This window comes from Plectropomus leopardus, chromosome 6 (assembly GCF_008729295.1).
Source record: "Plectropomus leopardus isolate mb chromosome 6, YSFRI_Pleo_2.0, whole genome shotgun sequence".
Taxonomy (NCBI): domain Eukaryota; kingdom Metazoa; phylum Chordata; class Actinopteri; order Perciformes; family Serranidae; genus Plectropomus; species Plectropomus leopardus.
Window position 1 is genome coordinate 16395781 of NC_056468.1, and position 20065 is coordinate 16415845.

General features: G+C 39.2%; 1 protein-coding gene across 3 annotated transcripts in view; it reads left to right on the forward strand.

Moving 5' to 3' along the window:
* edil3a (EGF-like repeats and discoidin I-like domains 3a) overlaps window positions 1-20065 on the forward strand; it is a 131602-nt gene that overhangs the window by 23804 nt on the left and 87733 nt on the right. The window contains exons 2-3 of one of the 3 annotated variants that reach the window (XM_042488581.1): window positions 9053-9082; window positions 19555-19683. In XM_042488581.1, coding sequence (XP_042344515.1) covers window positions 9053-9082; window positions 19555-19683 — 159 coding nt within the window. The remainder of the gene's footprint in view (window positions 1-9052; window positions 9083-19554; window positions 19684-20065) is intronic. The other 2 variants (XM_042488582.1, XM_042488583.1) reach the window with 2 other exon arrangements.

Sequence of the window (20065 nt, forward strand, 5' to 3'; positions counted from 1 at the left end):
CGTTATGTGGGAGATAGATGCGCAATGAGCATCTGCTGGGGGTTGGAGAATGAGCGTGTGTGTGCGTGTGTGTGTGGGTAGGGGGTACAAGGAAAGGTGATATCTGTAGTGCTAATGTAGCACATGTACACAGATTGCCATATGTGCCACAGTGCAGCTAACTAAATCCTCATTTGCAGCAAACCACTTTAGACATTGTTTTCTATTTTCTGTCAGAAAAAGCAAACAAATGAGATGATATGAATTCTGACAGTGTTTATTGCCAGCTGGACTGAGCTCTGTTGACTGCCTTTAAACAAACAAACAAAACTGTGTTCGCACACTTTCACCAGTCCATCCTGCTTTTCTAGATATTCTGAGCATGTAATGTGAGTGCCATAAAAACTTAGCGATTGTAATTGCTGATTTGCTGAATTGTGTCTCTCACATTAATGATTACTCTTACCTAGAATTAGCATTTCAACGAGTCCATAACAATTTATGTCAGTCTTATTCTGCAGCTGCCTGCCAAGTTGATTGTGATAATGCTGCTCATTTATGGCTGAAAACACATGGAACCTTTTAAACTGCGACTTGAGTCATGCAGTAATTAAATGCAGTCCTGTGGCAAATTAAACCAGTTTGTGTGCTAATTTTATGGATTCTGTCTTTTTCAAACTACTGTATCATGATTAAAATGGCTCATGTCTCTGACTCGCTGCCAAATGCGGCAAAAGAAACATGAAAACTCCAACAAAAGTTTTACTGCTTGAGATTCATAACATGAGACACTTGACAGACGCAAACAGGATTTGTCAGCCCCAGCGAGTGGTGTCTGGGCTGCCAGCATTAGCAGTGACAGCTGACTGTCACTCTTGATGCTCCATTGCTAAATGGGAATACGATCCATTACCCGGATTGTTTTTGACTTTGTCATGGGCCGACTGGCCATGAAGGTAAGAGGGATGAGCTTTATGGAAACATCATGTCGCATTGACCTCCATTGGACTGCTGTCCAGCCATCCTTTGTTTGGATTTTTTAGTTGTTGCATACCAACTAATCACTAATGTTTGGCAATATTATCTATATAGCAGTTACAATATAACCTGCTGCCTTGGATCAGGTCTCTTTGCTCATTATATCCTAAAGATCCAGAGCTGGATTTAACGGGACATATTTGCAGAAGTGTAATATAATATACATATGCTGTCTTAGGTGTGTAATCACCTAAAAAACAAGAATCCTCTTGGTTTTGTTACCTTAGAATGAGCCGTTTAAGTCAACGTAGGGAGTGGGTCCTCGTCCAGGCACTCTGTCATGTTGAACCTCCATGTTTATACAGTAGCCCAGAATGGACAAACTGAACACTAGCTCAAGATAGAGCCATTCACATTTTGCATCAGCTACTGTAGTAAGCACAACCTCCCTTTTTTTACTGTGAAACTGCTTTGTTCAGTGTTTTTTGGAGATGAGGGGACCTCTTTGGATAATTTGGCCCCTGGTAAAAACCTCCTAAATATCTGTATCTAAAGTTGTCAGAGAAAAAAGGTGAGCTTTAATTAACATGTGTGGGCTAGTGACATGTCTTTGAAAAGCAGGACAGCATCCAAGAAACACTGATTTGTAACATGGAACAGCTTTATTCAGTGTTTTTATTGGTTGAAATCACCTGGTCTGTGTGTTTTGGAGAAGATGAGACCTCTGTGGATAATTTGGCTCCCTCCTAAAATATCCTCAGCTATGAAGACCTAAGGTACCCTAACTGGGAGTTTGCGCTTGGGACGTTTCAACTGGTTGCAATTTGCAATCCTCAGTACTAGATGCCAGTAAATCCTACACACTGCCCCTTTAAGATGTTCAAACAAGAAGTTATTTTACTTTTGCTCAAGTCAGTACATGCAAATGTAACAGGCAACCACTTATACAATATATAACAAAAGTCATCAAAAACAAAAAATGCTCTTATTGTAATAAACTAAATATTAAAATGAAGTTCCTCCACAACTTTTCCAGTGTGCAAAATATCCACTAGGTCATCAAGTACATCATGAAACAGTCGCTGGCTCCCACGACTGAATAATGGACTGCTATCATAATAACAATTATTGCAATCATCGTGTTGACCTTTCACCCAGACAAATGCGAATACATCAAAACAATACTTCCATCTTTATTATGAAAGCCTTAAAGGGTTGTGGGGTTAATGCTAATGCTAAGGGAACAACGCTGAAAAAGTGCTGGTGTGCCCACTCACATCCATCCAAATGTATTTACTTCATCACATTACACCTTATTGCTGAGAATTATACATATTTTTCTCTTTAATAAAAAGTGATGCATCAAACACAGTGTTAATCTCACACCTGTGTACCTTTTATCTTCTCAGTGTTCACACTACCACCGAGCCAACGGGTCATATTATTGTTGTAGGCATGTTTGGATTTGGATTTGTGATCTGCGAGAGTTGACAAGTTTTCACAGTACACTCTGTCTGTACTTACTGTTGGCAAAATCTCTACACTGACATTATTTACAAGGACGCACACAGCTGATAGAAATTAAGTTGGGCTTTCAATTGTTGGAATTTAAGATAGCTACATTAAAGAGAAACAAAACTGCATACAACCACAGACCAGATGAAACACTTTATTGTAAAACTTTTATACAGAACATCTTTCATGTAAAACAAAATTAAAATTCTGCTTTTTTGGTACCAATTGATTATTTTCTTCTAATGTGACCCATGTGAGTTCCATCATTTTATCGGTTGTAATCATGACCTGTTATGACTTACAGGTTCCTGTAGTGTCTCAGGTTTTCTCTCTCTCCATCTCAACTTCTCTTGATTCCACATCTGGATATCTGTCAGCTTGTGAAACTGTGATCACATGCTTTAAGCAGAGGTGATCCAAATGCATGTCACACTCTCATTCACTTCAAGTGAACCACTTTCCTTTTGGCACATTATACAAATATATCACATCAACCATCTGCTGTATAAATCTCTGCATCATTGCTGATGCATTATGAGAAATCTTGCCATTCACTTGGTCTTAAATCACCTTATTAGAGCACAAAAGCGACATGACATCCATTTTGTACCAAGAGAAGAAATGTCTATTTTCTCACTATAACTGACATCCTGGTTAGATTGTAAACTAAATTGGTATTAGAAACTTGGTAGCAATTCTGTCCTTGATCACTGGCCATGATCTGTGCCCTGTCGATCCCCCTTAATAAAGTGGAGGTGTTTCTGTTAAGTCAGATTTCACTGGCAACCCTCTTTAGTTGAACATCTGAACACCAAGCCCTTACTTTACTAAAAGCTGCTGTTAAAAGTAACTATATATAGTACCTTCCTATATAGCTTTTTGAGGCCAATCTTGACAGTTGCTTCCTCAGTGTACTTGATCTCCACAGTGAGGGGGTTTCTGTTGATAAAAATTAGAGTAAGATGATTTCTGTGGTCAGTGCGCAGGAACAGATCTATTGTAGGTCCAACCTTTTCACCTTATATCTCAAAAACAACATGAGGGAAGATGGAGGGATGCACCGTTTACTCTTAATTTCAGCTCTTACAACTGGCAGCATTTATTGCTGCGACAACCCACTTAAAACATTTCCACTTGTCACAGCAGGACTATGTCAGTAAACAATATAGCCGGTGAGGCCTCAACCTTAGCAGCAACCCCTTTAGAGGTTGCAGCATCATGTGTAAGTCTACATGAATGAGCTGAGTCATATTCATATTAGTTTTCATGTGTCAATAGAGCTCTTATGGTTAACAGAATGATATCGCTCACTATTTCATGTTCACTGTGACTTACTAAAGCACTTATATATAACTTTACATTTATAATTGTTATATTGGGTCAGGATTATAAGATGTAATTGGTCAATATACTAGATTTTAAATGCACTGTTGATCCATATTGTGTTATTGATTTTGTGTAATTCCTACTGTGTGACTGGATGTGAGTGTGTGCATTTGAAACAGGTCCTTTTTGTTTAAAGGCATGTTCAGTCAGCCAGAATGTAGGAACAAAATTATAAAATAAAATAAAAATTCTCTTGCTTTAGTTGTTTTCAGTTATTTTCCCAAAGAAAGAAAGGAAGTCAAGATTGCTGCTAATGATGAAAATGAACACATAACTGGACACCTTTATGTCTGCATTTTGATGTATGCATATGTATCCTCCTCCTCAGGGGTGTGTGTGTGTGTGTGTGTGTGTACTGTATGAGTTTTGTACTTGTTCACCCTGCGCACCAGCCCCTCTATCTCCACTGAACACCTTGAGGTCACAGCAGCCCCATGCTGGACAGGCTGGCTGGTTCCCATTTAGATTATGGATGGTTATTACTGCCTCCCGGCTGTCAGTCAGATTAAACCAATATGTCCCACGATGGCAGCTCATCGTGCAACAGAGAGGATCTTCTACTGGGAAGAAGGAGGGGTCATTTAAATAAGCCATCTCTAGAACCCTCCATGTTTAGCAAATTTATTAGTGCAGTCCCAAGATGCATCCGTGTGTCAAGGATTTGTTTACAAAATGGAACAATATTTTAGATAATGCCTGTGTCTTCCTGTCTGTGTGTCTGGATTCAACTGTTTTTCTTAAAGACCTCCTTCAATGATAATTAAGTTTGGAACCGTGTTTAAATGTCCATATTGTGTCTTTATACAGTATACTACAAGACACATGAGTGAAATAAGCAGTCAGTGCCATGGCTGAGCATTTTTGCCTTTAAACTGCAGTGTACCTGTAACAGTCTTAAAAACATGGATTCAGAGAGCCAGGATTTCATACGTCACATATCTGGAAAATGTATCATTTTTGAGCTAAGGTTTATGTTCTTTTCAACTTGTCAGAGCTCCGATTAGGAGAGGTTTATCCAGTATTAGCAACACATTATTAGCTGTAAAGGCACATGTAATCCATCGCTGTTACATTTCTTGTAGAGAGCGAAGAGCAGAGTCGAAGGTGAGTAGGTATGCTTGATCTGAAAGTAACTGGCAAAGGGGGGGTAGGGTGCATATTTGTTGATTTGTGCATACCAAATGAGGCAAAGGTGTAGAGTTTTATCTAAACAAAAATGTCATTTTGATAAACAAAGAGTACTTTTTAAGGCTGTAATCAGTGGTAGGAGAGGCACATCAATAACATTAAGAACATTACATTTTTTTACACTCCTGGGGTGAAAAAACAAACAAACATGCACACGTTCCTGCAGTATTCCCATGCAACACACAGAGTTGATAAAATAAACTTATTTGTAGGATGAATAGTTTTGTGGCGAAGTAATTGGGAACATTATTGAACATTTTTTGATGTTATGTATGCTTACAGCTCAAATGTGTGGATAGGGTTTGGTTTTCACCACTTTTTGATGATAGACATTAAACTGAACTGACGGCTTAATGTTAGTGTTTATATCAGAGCATATTTTGAGATACAGTAGAAAGCAAGCACACCCGAGTGGTAAATCACGATTGTTTCAAGATTCATTATAGATCTGTTTATAGCCCTATCGCTGAGTGAAATGTGCTGGTTTTGCTTTGATGACCACTTTTATGGGAAGGGAAATTGAAAGATGTTAGATTTGCAGCATTTTATGAACAGAAACATTTCAGTGCTCAAAGAACAGGGACGCTTTGCCAGGATAAAACAAATGTGTTTCTTTTTCTTTGTTTTAATCACTGGGTGTAAGAGCACAGTACCGCTTTCCTACTACCCTAGTAGTATCTTTTTAATTACTTTGTAACACAATATTAGAAACATTTTCTTCAGAATTTATGTGTGTGGCTTCGACAACAGGGTGACAAAGACTAGTGATTGTTAAAAAGCAGTCTTTGAAGCCTTTTACTGATTCACTGAGTAGCAACCTCTTTGCATCCTGTCTGAATGGCACGGTGGTATAATATGGACACAACTAAAGTGAATAATAAGGTAAGCATATTTAAAGCTGGACTTTGCTTCATTAAAAAGCAGAATACCGGAATACCTTCCCAAAAACTACAGTATATAGTACATGCCTGCTCGATGATCTGGTTTAGGACTGGTTAAGGTTATAAAAACAATGCCATTAAGGTCAAGAAAAACTTATGATTACTGTTGGTACAAGATGGGGTATGTATAATGCCCACAGTGCCTGATATTAGCCAGAACTGTCAACTTGTTTTGACAGTTCTAACATACTTGTTTTGCCGGGGTTTGAAGAATGAAGTGGAGTGAAAGAAAGCGAACTTCAATGTTGGCCGATACTGGGAAGACATGGATTTAGCAGAGCATCTATAGCAACATCCATCTTGTCTTTTACACTCACTATTGTTGTTATCCCCTATTGGTTCTGGCACACTGCCTATCTCTGCTTTTGCAACTTAGAGAGGACAATAAATTCTTCAGAAAGGGTAAACGTGCAGCTGTTGAAGTCTCACGTCAAGACAAGCTAATAGCCCTAATTTGCCTGCACATCACATGCATGTATGTAAGATTAAGCCAGTTTTGTCTGTAGTGTGCAACATCAACATATTTGCCAAGGACTGATGAGCAACTTCACAGTTACCAGTTTACTGTTTCTGCAGCAGAGACAAACACTCTTTTCATCTTGTAATCTATTCATTAAATGGGAAGTATGTTTTTTCTTGTCAGACAACAATAGATAAATAGTGTTGTTCAATTCCACTGAAAATAACTCATGTGATGCAACTCGCATGGGGTGCTTTGCCTCATCTTAGGGAACACCAACAATTGAAGGCATACATTTTGCCAGCCCAGATTGCTGCACAACAAAATGCTCAGTACTTTATGCACCCTTATGATTCACCACATCAACACATAGATAAACAAAAGATACTTCCTTTTATATGTCTCTATCTTCTCAGCATGTGTATTTATGTGTGGGTGTGAATAGTTGTCTGCACTCGGAGGCATGTTTTTCTTTGTCTTTCTGAGTGTGTAATTGTGTGTGTACACTATATACGGTACGTGTCTGTGGGCTTGCATGTGTGTGTCTTGACCCCTATGGTGGAGACGAGAGGAAACGGCAGAAAGAAAACCGCACCAAGTGAAGCGTGGAATGTGCTTGGTTTTGGGATTACATTGGCCCATGCGCATGGGAAAACACAAAGGGGAGCATCTACTGCCAGACAGATGAGAGGTTGAGAAAGAGCTTGGCTTTGGCTCCTTCTGACTTCAATCTGAGCTTTCTCTCGAAGTTAAAAGAGTGTTAAAGGCTGCAGCTTGCTCTTTAATTCTTCCTGTTTATCACAGTGGCGTCTAAATGAATCTATTTTCCCCTTCAGTTTGCAGCTGCTGAGGAAAGATTCATGGCTATAGTTGAAATCATTTGTTCCGGGGTGTCCTAAGTTTGTCAGAACAGTCCGCTCAACTTGTCTTGCTAGACATTTAGTAGATACTCTGAATGCAGACCCCCCAGAAATAAGGTACCACATTAAATTAGATTGGCAATATAAAAGTTTTTAAAACCCTCTGAGAGCACTTTGTGAAGTGATTTGATTTCCACATCCAAAGCCACCACAGGGGATGCAGACTGACAGAGCACTGATGTTTGGTTTTTGGAGAGGAGAAAAATCTACTGTCTGTGCGTTTCTCTGTGTTATGATTGGAAGAGAGGCTTGATTGGTTTTCTAAGAGGGATTTAGATGCATTTGCAGCGGCATGAAATGCTGGCATCCATAACTATCTCCCTGTCGGCCTCATGATCAATGTGGCCTTAACCCTCTCCATATGCTAATACCTAATTAGTATTCAACGCCGTGGATGAAAACATGTACATGACATTGAATCATACTTTAATTAAGCTAGCATGCTCATTGGTGGGCAGTATCATTAGCTATTGAGAGATAACAGACATGAATATTAAATATGGTCTACTTAGCACTGAATCCCAATACATTTACATTTACATTTACTTCCCTATTTAAAAAAAAAAAAAACGAAAAAACTTCTATATGCCCCTTTTTATCATTGTGTCCTCATTCTATATTCAGACGTGGTTTTGGGTCCATGGATGGCGGACCTTGTCATGACTTTTTTTGGGTTTTTTTTTTTCCTCAGCAACATTTTTTGAGTTTGAGTCGCAGCGTGGATAATTGTTCTGTCAATGACACGATCAGCTCAGATTGATGGATGAGAGGAGAAGCTGCTATAGAGGAGTAAAAGCAAGCTTTTAAGTTTTACTTTCACTGCACCTGGAGTTCTGCTGCTCCGTCTGTGCCCGGTACACTCTGTGCTCCGAGAGAATGCTGCAGTAAATGAACAAATGCTCCAATAGTGATCCCAAAGAATGGTCCAGCTCCCAACATATATAATCAGTATGTGGCAGCAGACGTTCTAATCATTGTGGCTGCCAAAACTAAATGAATGTGTAACCCTGATTTATATTTGTCCATCTATCCATCCATCCATCCATCCATCCATCCAAATGTTTCACTTCTGTTCATCCCAAACCATAATGGCAAATGTTATTCGTCATCCCATGCAGCTGATGTCCTTGGTCTTTTTGCCTCTGCAGCTATACACAGCTTTCAGGCACATTTTCGGAGCTATTTTACGAGTGATGATGGAGATGGAGGGTTGTAGTAATGACGGCAGACAGGCCAAATCCCAGCCACAGGGCTGGACTGGGGCTTAGGAGCTAGAGATGCAGCAAACAAGTATGTATGCCACAGGGGCTAATCCTACACTGGTCCAGAATGATGAACACATATTAGTCAAAGGCCACCGACCAGGACGCTGCATTGTAGCGGTGTATAAATGGGGGGGATGGGCTGTGACACAGTGCCAGGCTACGCTTCATTGTGGCGAGTATTTCTGCTGGCAGGATGTTGTACCCTACAGGTAGCAGGTGTGTCTGGCTTTAGGTACTGTTTGCTCCCTTGGATTACATATGAAATGTTACTGCACATATGGTTGTGCACAATGCAATTAATATATAGTTGAGTCAGCAGTGTCGCATGCTGCTGAAGCACTGAATACTGTGACATAGTTGTGATAATATATTTTTCTTCTCTTCCCCTCCTCCCTGTTTTCCTCCTCTGTGTCTCAACAGCAGCAGATGGTGAGGAACCAACTTCAGCAGGTGGGAAATTTTTATGCTTGGTAACGTGATTTCCCCTCATTTGTGTATGTCTGTGTGAGTGTGCATGGTTGTGTGTGTGAGAGGGCAGGAGAGAGCTCTTTCACTTTCTAAATCTTGGCCACCCCCCCCACCCTTCATTACCAATTTACTCTGATTCTTGTCCCGGCTCACCGATCATGCCTGGTCAGCAGCACTCATAATTATATCATTTGGTAGTTCAGTTCATAAGGCAGTCCTATTTAAACCTCTTCTAATAGTCGAACTCATGAGAAATTGCTTGTCTTTGTCTGGTTTAGAGCTTTGAGATTGTTTTCAGAACCACACAGTCCAGTTCAGTTCTGTGATTGCTTTGGCTTGATTGCTTTTCTGAATACCTGAGCATTTAGTGTAATTTCTAGGGCTGCTATTTTGAAAATCATACCCAGTGTGTGTGAGCAATGACTTTATAAACCATTAACATAAGAGTAGCATTAATCTTTCAACAATGGATGGATCTAACAACAATTTCAACTTCTAAAAATCTCAGTGTCTTTAAGCACAATGCATTGCATCGTTAAACACATGCCATTAGCATCAGTCTGCATTGTATCCTTTCCCTAAGGAGCACATTGAGCGTGCTTTGTGCTGCTCTTAGTGTTTGTAATTATTATAGGTAGTGAAGTAAGGATCTGGGAATTATCATACAGAAACTTCCTTTTTGAAAAGATCTTCCTCAGAGATCATATTTGGTATTCAAAAGTGCTGCTTCTCATTATTGAAAGAACTAATGCAACGAGAGTTTTATTACAAAAGCAAGACCACAGAGGACAACAGTAAACAAGAACCTGATTTATCTTCATCAGTGATATAATTAAAATGTCACTTTACATCCTGAGGAAGCACCACGACTGAATACAAACTTCCTACTTCTAAGTGCATCCTCAGCATCTACTTGTCTTTGTCTATGACGTTTCTTTAATTAATATTAATCTCTGCTGGTTTATTTGAGATCATATGGGTTAAAACAAGAATGATTTATTTAGATAAGACATAATACTCTGCAAATCAAAGCAGTTTGTTGCTGCAACGCTAAGCTTAGTGTAATCTCAGACTCTAATCAGTTAGTCAGACAACAGAAACACAAACACATGCTTATACATGTGCATGCACATGCATATTATACACTTAATGTGAACATATTTGCTACTATAGAACACTAACATAAACCCTTTAAATTAAACTCAAAGGGAATTTCAAAAAGTTTCATTTCACACAAACAACAATTATTGACTAATTGAAAATGCTAGATTAAATGTCAACATTCAAATGTCAACTTTTTCCCTATAAAGTCAGAGGGCACAATTCACATTTAATTGTGTGGAGGCAAAAATGTCACAGAAAAGCGGGACTATTGAGCTTAAATGTTCCCGCTCAACATATTGAAATGGAGTTTAATGACTGCAGCACCTAAACATACAGAATGTCACCCCTATTTTTAGCTTCTTTTTTTAAATAACACCATCTGTGAACATACCGTTAATTATTTACAGTTATTTCGTAATTCAGTCTAACTCAAGTTATTTATGAATACACTTATCTTTAGCATCAACATTCTGCTGTTTGCAAGAATAACTGCAGCATTTGCTGAAGCTTTTTCTATGTACTGTACTGTACACATCTCAGATAACAGAGAAAAATTCAGCAAACAGCACAGTAAATAATTATCAGATCTCAAAATGACCCGAATTAGGTGGGACTTGTGACCACTGACCTGGAACTGGACTTAGACAGAAAATAGGACAGGGCGACGTGGAAGGCCAAATTACTCATGACAGCTTTGAAGAATTAAGCATATCAGCTGCTATTTCACAGCCTTCACATCTTTCATCTACATATCCACGCCCTTTATCTACACACATATAAAGGGAACTCTTCTTTAGCACATTTGGCCCGTATTTCTTTAGCTGCTGTGTGTATCATTGTGTTCATGTATATGCTGATTTGATTTTTTGTGGAGTCTGTGAACATTGGCACACTATCTACATGGCATCTGAAGCCACTGTTAAAATTGAAATTTTGAGGTTGAGAGAGAGAAATAGTGCTTAGTGTGCTAAACATGACAGAATATTGGATTTCATTTTGTCCTCTGCCCCGCTGGAATAATAAAATAAGGAAATTGATTGCATTTTATCTTCAAAATGTGGGGCTCTTTCTTTACATCAAGAAAAGTCTGTTCATACTGGACAAAAATGGCTATTTTTTCTTTTGATGCGATAAAAATACAAAGGACTATTACTATTACTGTACCTTTTACCTTTTCGCTTCAAAAAATCCATGGAGAAAAAGCAAAGGCTGAATTGAATGTTACAGTGAAAAAGCATAAAATATGTTATGTGCTTTCACTAAGTCTAGGTGCCTCACCTTTTTTTCATCGTGTTATGTTGTACTGGGAGACTGTAATTTTGATGTTGCATATTACTGAATGAAATAAATTATTTTAATTAATTCTCAAATTTGAGCTTGAATGTTAATATGTTAAATGATCATCTATTCTTCATCGAGTCTGAGCAGTCTCTCACACACAAAGGAAAATGTTTAAATCAAATACACAATTCCCTGCATTCTAGTGAATTTTTATGCGCAAATGTCTGCATTTTCTTCATCAATTAATCTTGCAGATGTCTTTAATTTTGTCAAAATAAAAGTCCTCTGCCACCTTCATGTTTTTATAGATGGGGGAAAATGTGCATGTTCTAAATATTGTGGGAGACATGTCCCCTGCGTATATACATATATAACTATGTATTATTATATGTTGTATTTGATGTGTTCATAACTTACTGTGAGACTTAAGTTATAGTATCTAGTGTGAGGAAAATAAAATAATCTCTAGTCATTATGTGTCTGCTTGAAGCAGCAAAAAAACAGCAAGACTGAATGTACCTTTCTTTCCCTGCGTGCGAATTGTGATTCACAGGCAGGAGAATCTTATTTTGTATCAGATGTTTGCTCGAACATCACTTCTTTAACCCCACTGTGCTCCTGGTATTGATAGAGCAGTAGCCTTACAGTGGCCTCACAGTGACCTCTGTGGTTTGTAGGGTAAACTTGTTTCAGAGGGCTCTTCCATGGGTTGCCTCTGGCTTCCACGCACCTACCGCAAATTGAATGTTTGCAAAGCCCATTGCAGGAGCAGCACAAATCAAATCACAACAAAATACCATAAAAGCACAAGCCCCATGGCTGCATCATGTGCACTCGAAATACCTCGGATGCCACTGAGACCTCAAGAAGCGTAATTGAGCCTTAAGGTTAAGTGGATAACTAACAGTCTCTTTGTAGCATGCAGAACAGTAGCATTGAACAGGCTGGAGTCAGCCTCTGCACTGCTTATCTTCAATCTTACACAGCTTATTTGTTGTACCATATACAATTTAGCATTGCTCACAAACATTAGAATCAGGGAATTGCCTTTTTAAAGCAGACCTTAGAGGCAGGGACACTGCTTTGACATTTTCATGGCATTTAGTCACTGACAAGGCAGCCACCATTTCTGCCTTTCCCTCCATCCTCCAAGAACAGCGCTGATCTTCAGCGTGAACTCTCCACTTGGATATTTTTTGACACATTCCAAAACCAATTTGTTTCTGCATGATTCTTATGACTTTCAACTCTAAGTGCATTTGTCTGACTTTGTCAAATGCTGATGGGCTGGAATGGCAGAGTGGCAAGGGCACAGGAGAATAGGAGGCCAAGGACTCACTAAAAGCATGAACGTACGGCGGCTCACGCTGAGAGCACTGATGTAATATTGGTGGTGCGGTGCCAACTTTCATCAGTTGAGGTGAAGGATGGGTGCAGTGACCATGAGCCCGTGAACCAGTGAAGCCATCATGGAGAGAGGCTGGGTTAAAATAGATCTGACACAATTAGGCCATGTCAGATTTCTCTGTGAATTGGCTGGGTGCACATTCAGAGCTGAGGAGCTTCGATGTAAATTTGACTCTCTTGAGGCAGGTGAAATGTGTTTTTCTTTAAAAAAAAAAAAAAAAAAAGGTTAACAAGGCGGTTTATGGGCCAGCTTGTTAACTCAAGATAGAGAAACTGGAGCTGAAATTTGGAGATGGCAATTTAATTTTCAGGGTCGTTTTTAATTTTCTACTGAATCTCCTTGAAATAGAAGCCTTTCCATGAAAGTACTGGTGGGGGGGTGTTTGTGTTTATGAGTATCAGATTAAAGGCACTTTCTCCACTGCTGCTGTAAACGCTCAGCTGGCCCCACAACCTGACCCACTTCCCTGGGATCAGCAGAAATCTTTATCAAGGAACAGCCAGTAATGCTTGTCTGACCTCCTCATGACTCCGACCAACACAAAAGTAGCAGAAGTAAGACGACTTCATTTATTCCTGCATCTTATAGCTACAATATGGTGTATTGTTACATTTTTTACTTTAAAGAGGAATATTTTCTCTGAGTCTCTTTAATAGAAAAACTGTAAAGAAAAAGCTCAGTTAGTTATGTCCTTCTTATGAAATCAAGTGAGTCTTAATACCTCAAGCAGCTCAGCTACAATGTTGCACTGTAAAATTCAGTGTTGCAAACCATATCATTTATAAGAAGCTAAGTTATAAATAATAAAATTTAGTGTGAGCTTGTACATTTGAAACAAGCCAATGTTTGCGACAGCTGTCAGACGAGATGCAGGTGCACATATGTAGCTTTAACCCCGAAAATGTCAGGCTTTTTTGTGATTGATCTGCAAGGAAACAAAGGATGCATTCCTGTGTTTAACCATCGGTCAGGTTTTCACAGCTGATTGATTGGACGCTCTTTGCAGCCAGAAAAGAAATCACAGCGCTCGTGCCGGACACAACACAGGCTCACATCAATCACCGAGCGAGCGTTGGCTTGTACGGCCGAGCAGCAGCTGACATTCACACAAGAAAGCTGCCAATGTTTCCCCCAGACATGCATCACAAAGACACGCATCACACAACCTGCACGCTGAGTGAAGAGAGCATCCGCTGACAGCCTGATGAGATCTCCTCGGCTGACGCACATTGTCCACCTCCCTGCCTTTTTGGGAAAAGTTGCTTATTTATTTCTCGGATGTGTTGAGATCTTTTCTTTATGCACCCTTGCTTCCCTGAAAATGCTCAGGTGTTGCAGTGAATTTTTATAAGAACAATTTATCTCCCAAAATGGAAAATATTGTGTCGCTATTAATTGAAAGGTTATTGTCTATAAATATATATGTAATTTGTCAAAATCATAGGAAAAAAAAATATAATAGACTTTTAAGTTTAGCAGCAATAGAGTTTTGTTTATTTTACCAGTAGATTGAAAGTTGTAAATCTCAGCCCACTCAGGTCATGATAGTAGCAAAAACATGTAATTCTGCTGTTGGCAAGGTTAGTTTGTGTTCTCTCAGCAGAGTAGTATTTGATATAATGTGCTGATTGGATGTCCTATTTTTGTGTGTGTGAGCTAACGTGACTGCAGCATCCGATTCTGAGCCACAACATCGTTGCAGTCCATCAGCTCGTGCCTTTTTTCAAAAAACAGGGTGTTAAAGTATGCACAGTTTCCATCACCTTGAAGTATTCTTGGTTTAAAATTCTCATCCAGCTCCATAAATCACACTATCAGTAAATTAATCTTTTTGAAATATTGCTTTATAATCTTTTGGAGCCTTTTATAAGTAAAAAAATAACAAATTCTGGGCTCAAACGTTGCTGTCACATAGAACACACTTTCTCTGTATCGCTCTCACATACTCATTGTGACTCTCTCTCTTATTCTCTCCTCCTCCTTTTCCTCCCTGCTTTTTTTCTGCTTTATGCGCTCTCCATTAGGGAGGCTGTCAGCACGCCTTGGTGCGACTATAGATCGGCACGTCAAAACAGCCCTGAAACCTGTCACCCCCCTCTCCCTCAGAGAGCAGGGTCTCTGTGAAAGCTATTATACGTTCCTCTGTTCAACTGATTAGCCACCGCTCTCATTATTACTGATACAGGTCCTGCCTTTGAAATGGCATGACTTCGATAGGATTAACCCGTTTGTAATTCATATCCAGAGGGCTGCTAATTCCAACAAGAGAACAGTAAGAAGCTTGCTAGTGGTGTTTATTTATTTATTTATTTGCCATAGTGAGTTCATTTTCAGCTTATACATTTTCTGGGTCTGGCCTAGCCTTAAATGGTTGAGCAGATGATGAAGTATACAATCCAAGGCCGCAGCAGTTTACTTGACATTGTCAAATTTGGTGCTCATGACTGCTCATTTGTCAAATTGACTTAAGAGGGCATGATAGTCTCACCCTTGAGACTTCTTCTTGTTGCTTATCACTTAAAATGAAATAAGAGGCCTGTCAAAGCACAGTTTACCTGTCAGTCATAAGATATGACTGTAAAAAGACTAGAATAGAAATTATATCACAAGACAGGAAGCTTAGAAAAAGGCTCATGGGAGCAAATTTGTTTTACTTCTTCTGCCAACAGTTTTACAAGCTTTGGACTGACCACAAGTTATAACATGAAGAACCACTTTTTCTTCTCACGTCAGCCTTTAAATGTTCAACATGCGCTGAGCTCTAGCCGGTCTTGCATTAAGATCCAACGGTGGACTTCTAAAGTTTTCCCATCCAATCTCAATCCACAAAGTTTTGACAGCAGTTGGCGCAGTCGTACAACACGATGTTTAAAAGATGAGACAGCTATTGGCAGGCCCTTGAGTTATGAAACCAATAAGCCTGCGTCAAGGCCCCGTCATTTACATTTGGCCCTGCGCTGCAGGTTAGTCTGAGGAAGATTTTAGATGGAAATAATATGGCACAATTTTGTGAACACTGCCAATGAAGTAATATATTGCTGTGTCATATACATTTGGTTGTAATAACTTTAATTTAAAACTGTTGTTATCACCATTTGTCTCAAAAAGATAAAATTATGAGGAAAATAAATGGAAAGGAAAAAAAAAAACCTTGCACAAGAGAAAGTGCTCCAGTTGAGTTATAAATCATTACCAGCACAACTTTGAAGGTGTTTTTCCTTTTTTTAAAAATTGTAAATTCTTTTGTCCGCAAAATCCCTAAAGCATAGATTCACTAGCAGCTACACAGGTTCCCAGTGTTCACTACACCCAAATATTAAAGAGAAAACAATGGTAATGATGAATGGGCTGCTGCACACACAGCAAGAATAGGCTACATGTGGTTAGTGGCTATGAATATGAATTCCCTTGCAAATTAATGTTTTGCGCATAAGAGCCTTTTGTGCACTGAGCTGTGCTGACCCCTTTGATTTTCTGAGTAAATGCTGAACTGTTGTAATCAGTTTGGTGTGAGATGGCAACACATGGAAACTTTAACAAAGTAAGCAATTATTCAAAGTGATTGGAGACACTGAGTACACTTAAGGGGGAACTATGCCCATTTTCAAAATCCATACATGTTATTCCTAGACCAAAACAATCCACACATCAATTGATGAAAACTGATACATTCAAAGATGACTGAAAGCAAACTTTGCAATCTAGCCAGTCTTTTTAAAAGGGAAGTTCTTGTTTGCAATATTAAGATGTTGTTTAGTTTTGCTACTTCATGAGCTTTCTCATTACATGGCAAAATGTATTGAGAAGTCACATCTTCTGGTGATGTTTTCAAAATTTTGTATAATTAAAGGTGTTGTGCTGAACATATTTAGTTCTATAGTTCCTCTTTTACACTTTTCTCTACATTTTGTAGACTTCAGTTACACATCAGTAAGCAACTAATAAACACAGCCTGTGTTGGGAATTGCATACTAACGCACTGCCTCAATCTGTATGTACTGCATGCTGCCTACTAAATGAAAAATTAAGCACGTCATTACCAACAAACTGTTCACACTGAAGTATACTCAAGCTTACATGACTGTAAGGCCAGTGGCTCTCACGTCTCCAAAAACCTTACAGCAAATTTCCAAACAGGTGTCATTTGGATAAAGTGAACACGTATTGAGGATCTAAAAAGCTACTTTCTAAAAACCTATTAAAACTAAATAAAGCAACATATGAAGTGATTTTAGCCTGGCTCCAGATCTCTGTCATGTCTGGTCATTGCACAGTCACAATGCATTGTGGGGTAGTGGAGTATGTCCACTTAGCTCCCATACTCAGAAAATCTTGCTAATATAGTATACATCTGGGCATTTCTCATGTAAACAAAGTCCACATAGTATGCAGTGGATGTGCTACATATACATACTTAATTTAAATCATACTGAGTATGAATTATATGTTGGTTAGTGATTAACATGCAATTTTGAACACAGCCACAGTCTCAACATATGTGTTATACACATAGGGTCACCTTGGGAGTTAGAATGGATTTCACTGTAACCAGTCCTATATTGATTTTTGAATATGTATTTATTTATACTGATGTTAAGTTAGCTGGATCAAAGATTGGTCTCTGCAGTGTTACAGAATTGGCCACTAACCTGCACCTTCTGATATTTAAAGAATAAATAGCAGCACCAAAGGCAGAAGGTCAGTTATTAATTATCCAGCAAGCCTGTGCCTCATACCCAACAGAGCAGGAAAAGTCTATGCAGTCACTCAAGCAAACAGTGTTTTGCTCTGTGGAATAGTACACTATTGATAATTGGCCACATAAATTGGAGGATGCAAAGACCATAACTAAGCTATTTGGCCTGTTTAACATTTGAATTGTGCATAATAGCACATTTTTTGTCATGTTTATTTTGATGGAAACAATCATTTGTACTGTAACAAATAACCCAGTTATTTCCTATTTTCTGTTTTAACACTGTTGGTATCATTTTCAAGTTATTCCACTCAGCCCACCAAAATCTGGTTAAGCAGTTTGCACCCACGCACTCTCGTGTGTGTGAGTAAGGCAATCTCTCCCTGTGTGTGTATGTAGTGCATGCATGCTTTTCTGTGCATACAGGTGATAGTGTTCTACCTTGCAGCTAGTCTGTGCTCTCCACTTAGTGCTGTGAGGATGAAGTGCTGCCTTCCCGGAGGGGACATATTCAATGATTTTTAGACAGTGCCTTGGGCTGCCCTCCAAACCACAGAGACCAGCAGCAGTCACTGAAAGCCAGCGTCTCCTGGCTCTCCTGTCATCCTGAGTTGTGCCTGTCAAACTGTTTTACTTATACGCTGTCTCACAAGGTCCAACTCAGTGTCATTTAATAATTTCCCCACTGTAAACATTTTCAAATGCAAAGGCTCCATACACTATAGATTTGTTTAGTTTGTCTTAAATAGCTAGCTTGGCAAGGTTGTGTTGGAATGTTTTTTGCTACCGTTGGCATGGCAATATTCATTTTATGTACTGAAAAAAAACAGTGTGCTATACCAGAGTGACTCAATTACCTGGAACATTGTGTACTTGTATACACAGCAAATGAGAAAGTAAAAGATTTAGCTCATCATCAGTGTCTCACAGCCCTAACACACTGCCTTAATATTGGCACAAAACAGCCTTCTTAGGCCCCTTTCCCACTGCACAAAAACCTTATAACACCATTGACTGTATAAGTAATGGATGTATCTACTGTGACATTACCCACTGGTTTGAGGACTGTCATTTTGAAGTTTGGAATTTGCTATTTTGGCCTCTGTTGTTTTGGGTTTTTGGAGCTAAAAGTGACCATTGGTGGACAAGAGGGTGTAGTTGTGGAGGAGCAAGGGGTGGATGGGATTCTTGACTGAAAGCGATACCTCCCTGATGGCGTGTCACTTAAGCGGTCCCACCTTTAAATATTTGGGCCTTCATAAAATATAAACAGATAACTTATTTAAAAAAAAAATAAAATCCCCCCTGTACAGCAGTCATGAATGTTAAAATTAATACATTTTTTGCACCAGGCTGTGAAAATGTATTAATTCTGCTGTTCAGTTGGGTATTTTAACATGGGGGTCCATGGGGATATAGTCTGTTTTGGAGCCAGCTTCAAGTGGCCAAACAGTAAACTGTCTTTGTTTTGATTTTGGCACTTCCCGTTTGCTTTATTTTTCAGCAGCTGAGGCTGCCTCTTGAATAGCACCCGCTATAACCTGGATTTTGTATTTAGTGAGAAAGGGTGCAATCATCATTGAGTCCCGAGACATAACTTTGCAGTAGTCACTGGTAGCTCATTTTTTCCCCTTTTGCGACACCATTGAATGACACCAAAAACTAACCACCATAATGTTTTCACTGGCTTCCATGCTGCTTTCTGGTGTCGCTAACCTGATTTCTGGTGCTATGGTCAGGTTAAATGTGACATATGACACATAAAAAATAAAATAAAATGAATGAATAGAAAATAATACAGAAAGGCTTACTCATCTACTTCAGAGTTGTGTACACAGGCCTAGTCTACTGGTAATGGGAAAGGAAACTATTACCTGGTTATCAAGTCTCCCTGCATATATAAATGTTCATTTCAATGGATAAAGTATATTCCTAACAGTGTTTTTCTCCCTTTTCCCCACACAGGTCCCTGCCATCCAAACCCTTGCCACAACAGAGGAACATGTGAGATCAGCGAGACCTACAGGGGCGACACCTTCATTGGTTACGTCTGCAAGTGTCCACCAGGCTTTAGTGGAGTTCACTGCCAACACAGTGAGTTGGACCACCACTTTCTTAAAGACTTTGAAGCACTTCTTACAAAATCAAGAGTTTCTAGGTTTTTTTTGACAATCCCTGTCTTCCATTACCACATTTCCATGAAGTAAGAATTGTCTGTTTGATCTGTCAGACTTTCTCAACGCAAATAACGACCTTGAGCGGTGAATAAATGTCGAACAGCTGACAGGAAGTAAATCGCTGTTGAAAGGACAAGTTCAGCAAAATGATAGTGGGTTTGCTAGAGAAAAGAAAATGCTGAACTGGCTTTCTTTTGTTGAGCATGCTCTTAATAAAGGTTAGTGTCAGAAGGTTTTTGCTGCCTATGAGATAATACTTCACGTTAGTCCAGGGGCATTGTTCTCAGGCCCAGAACAAT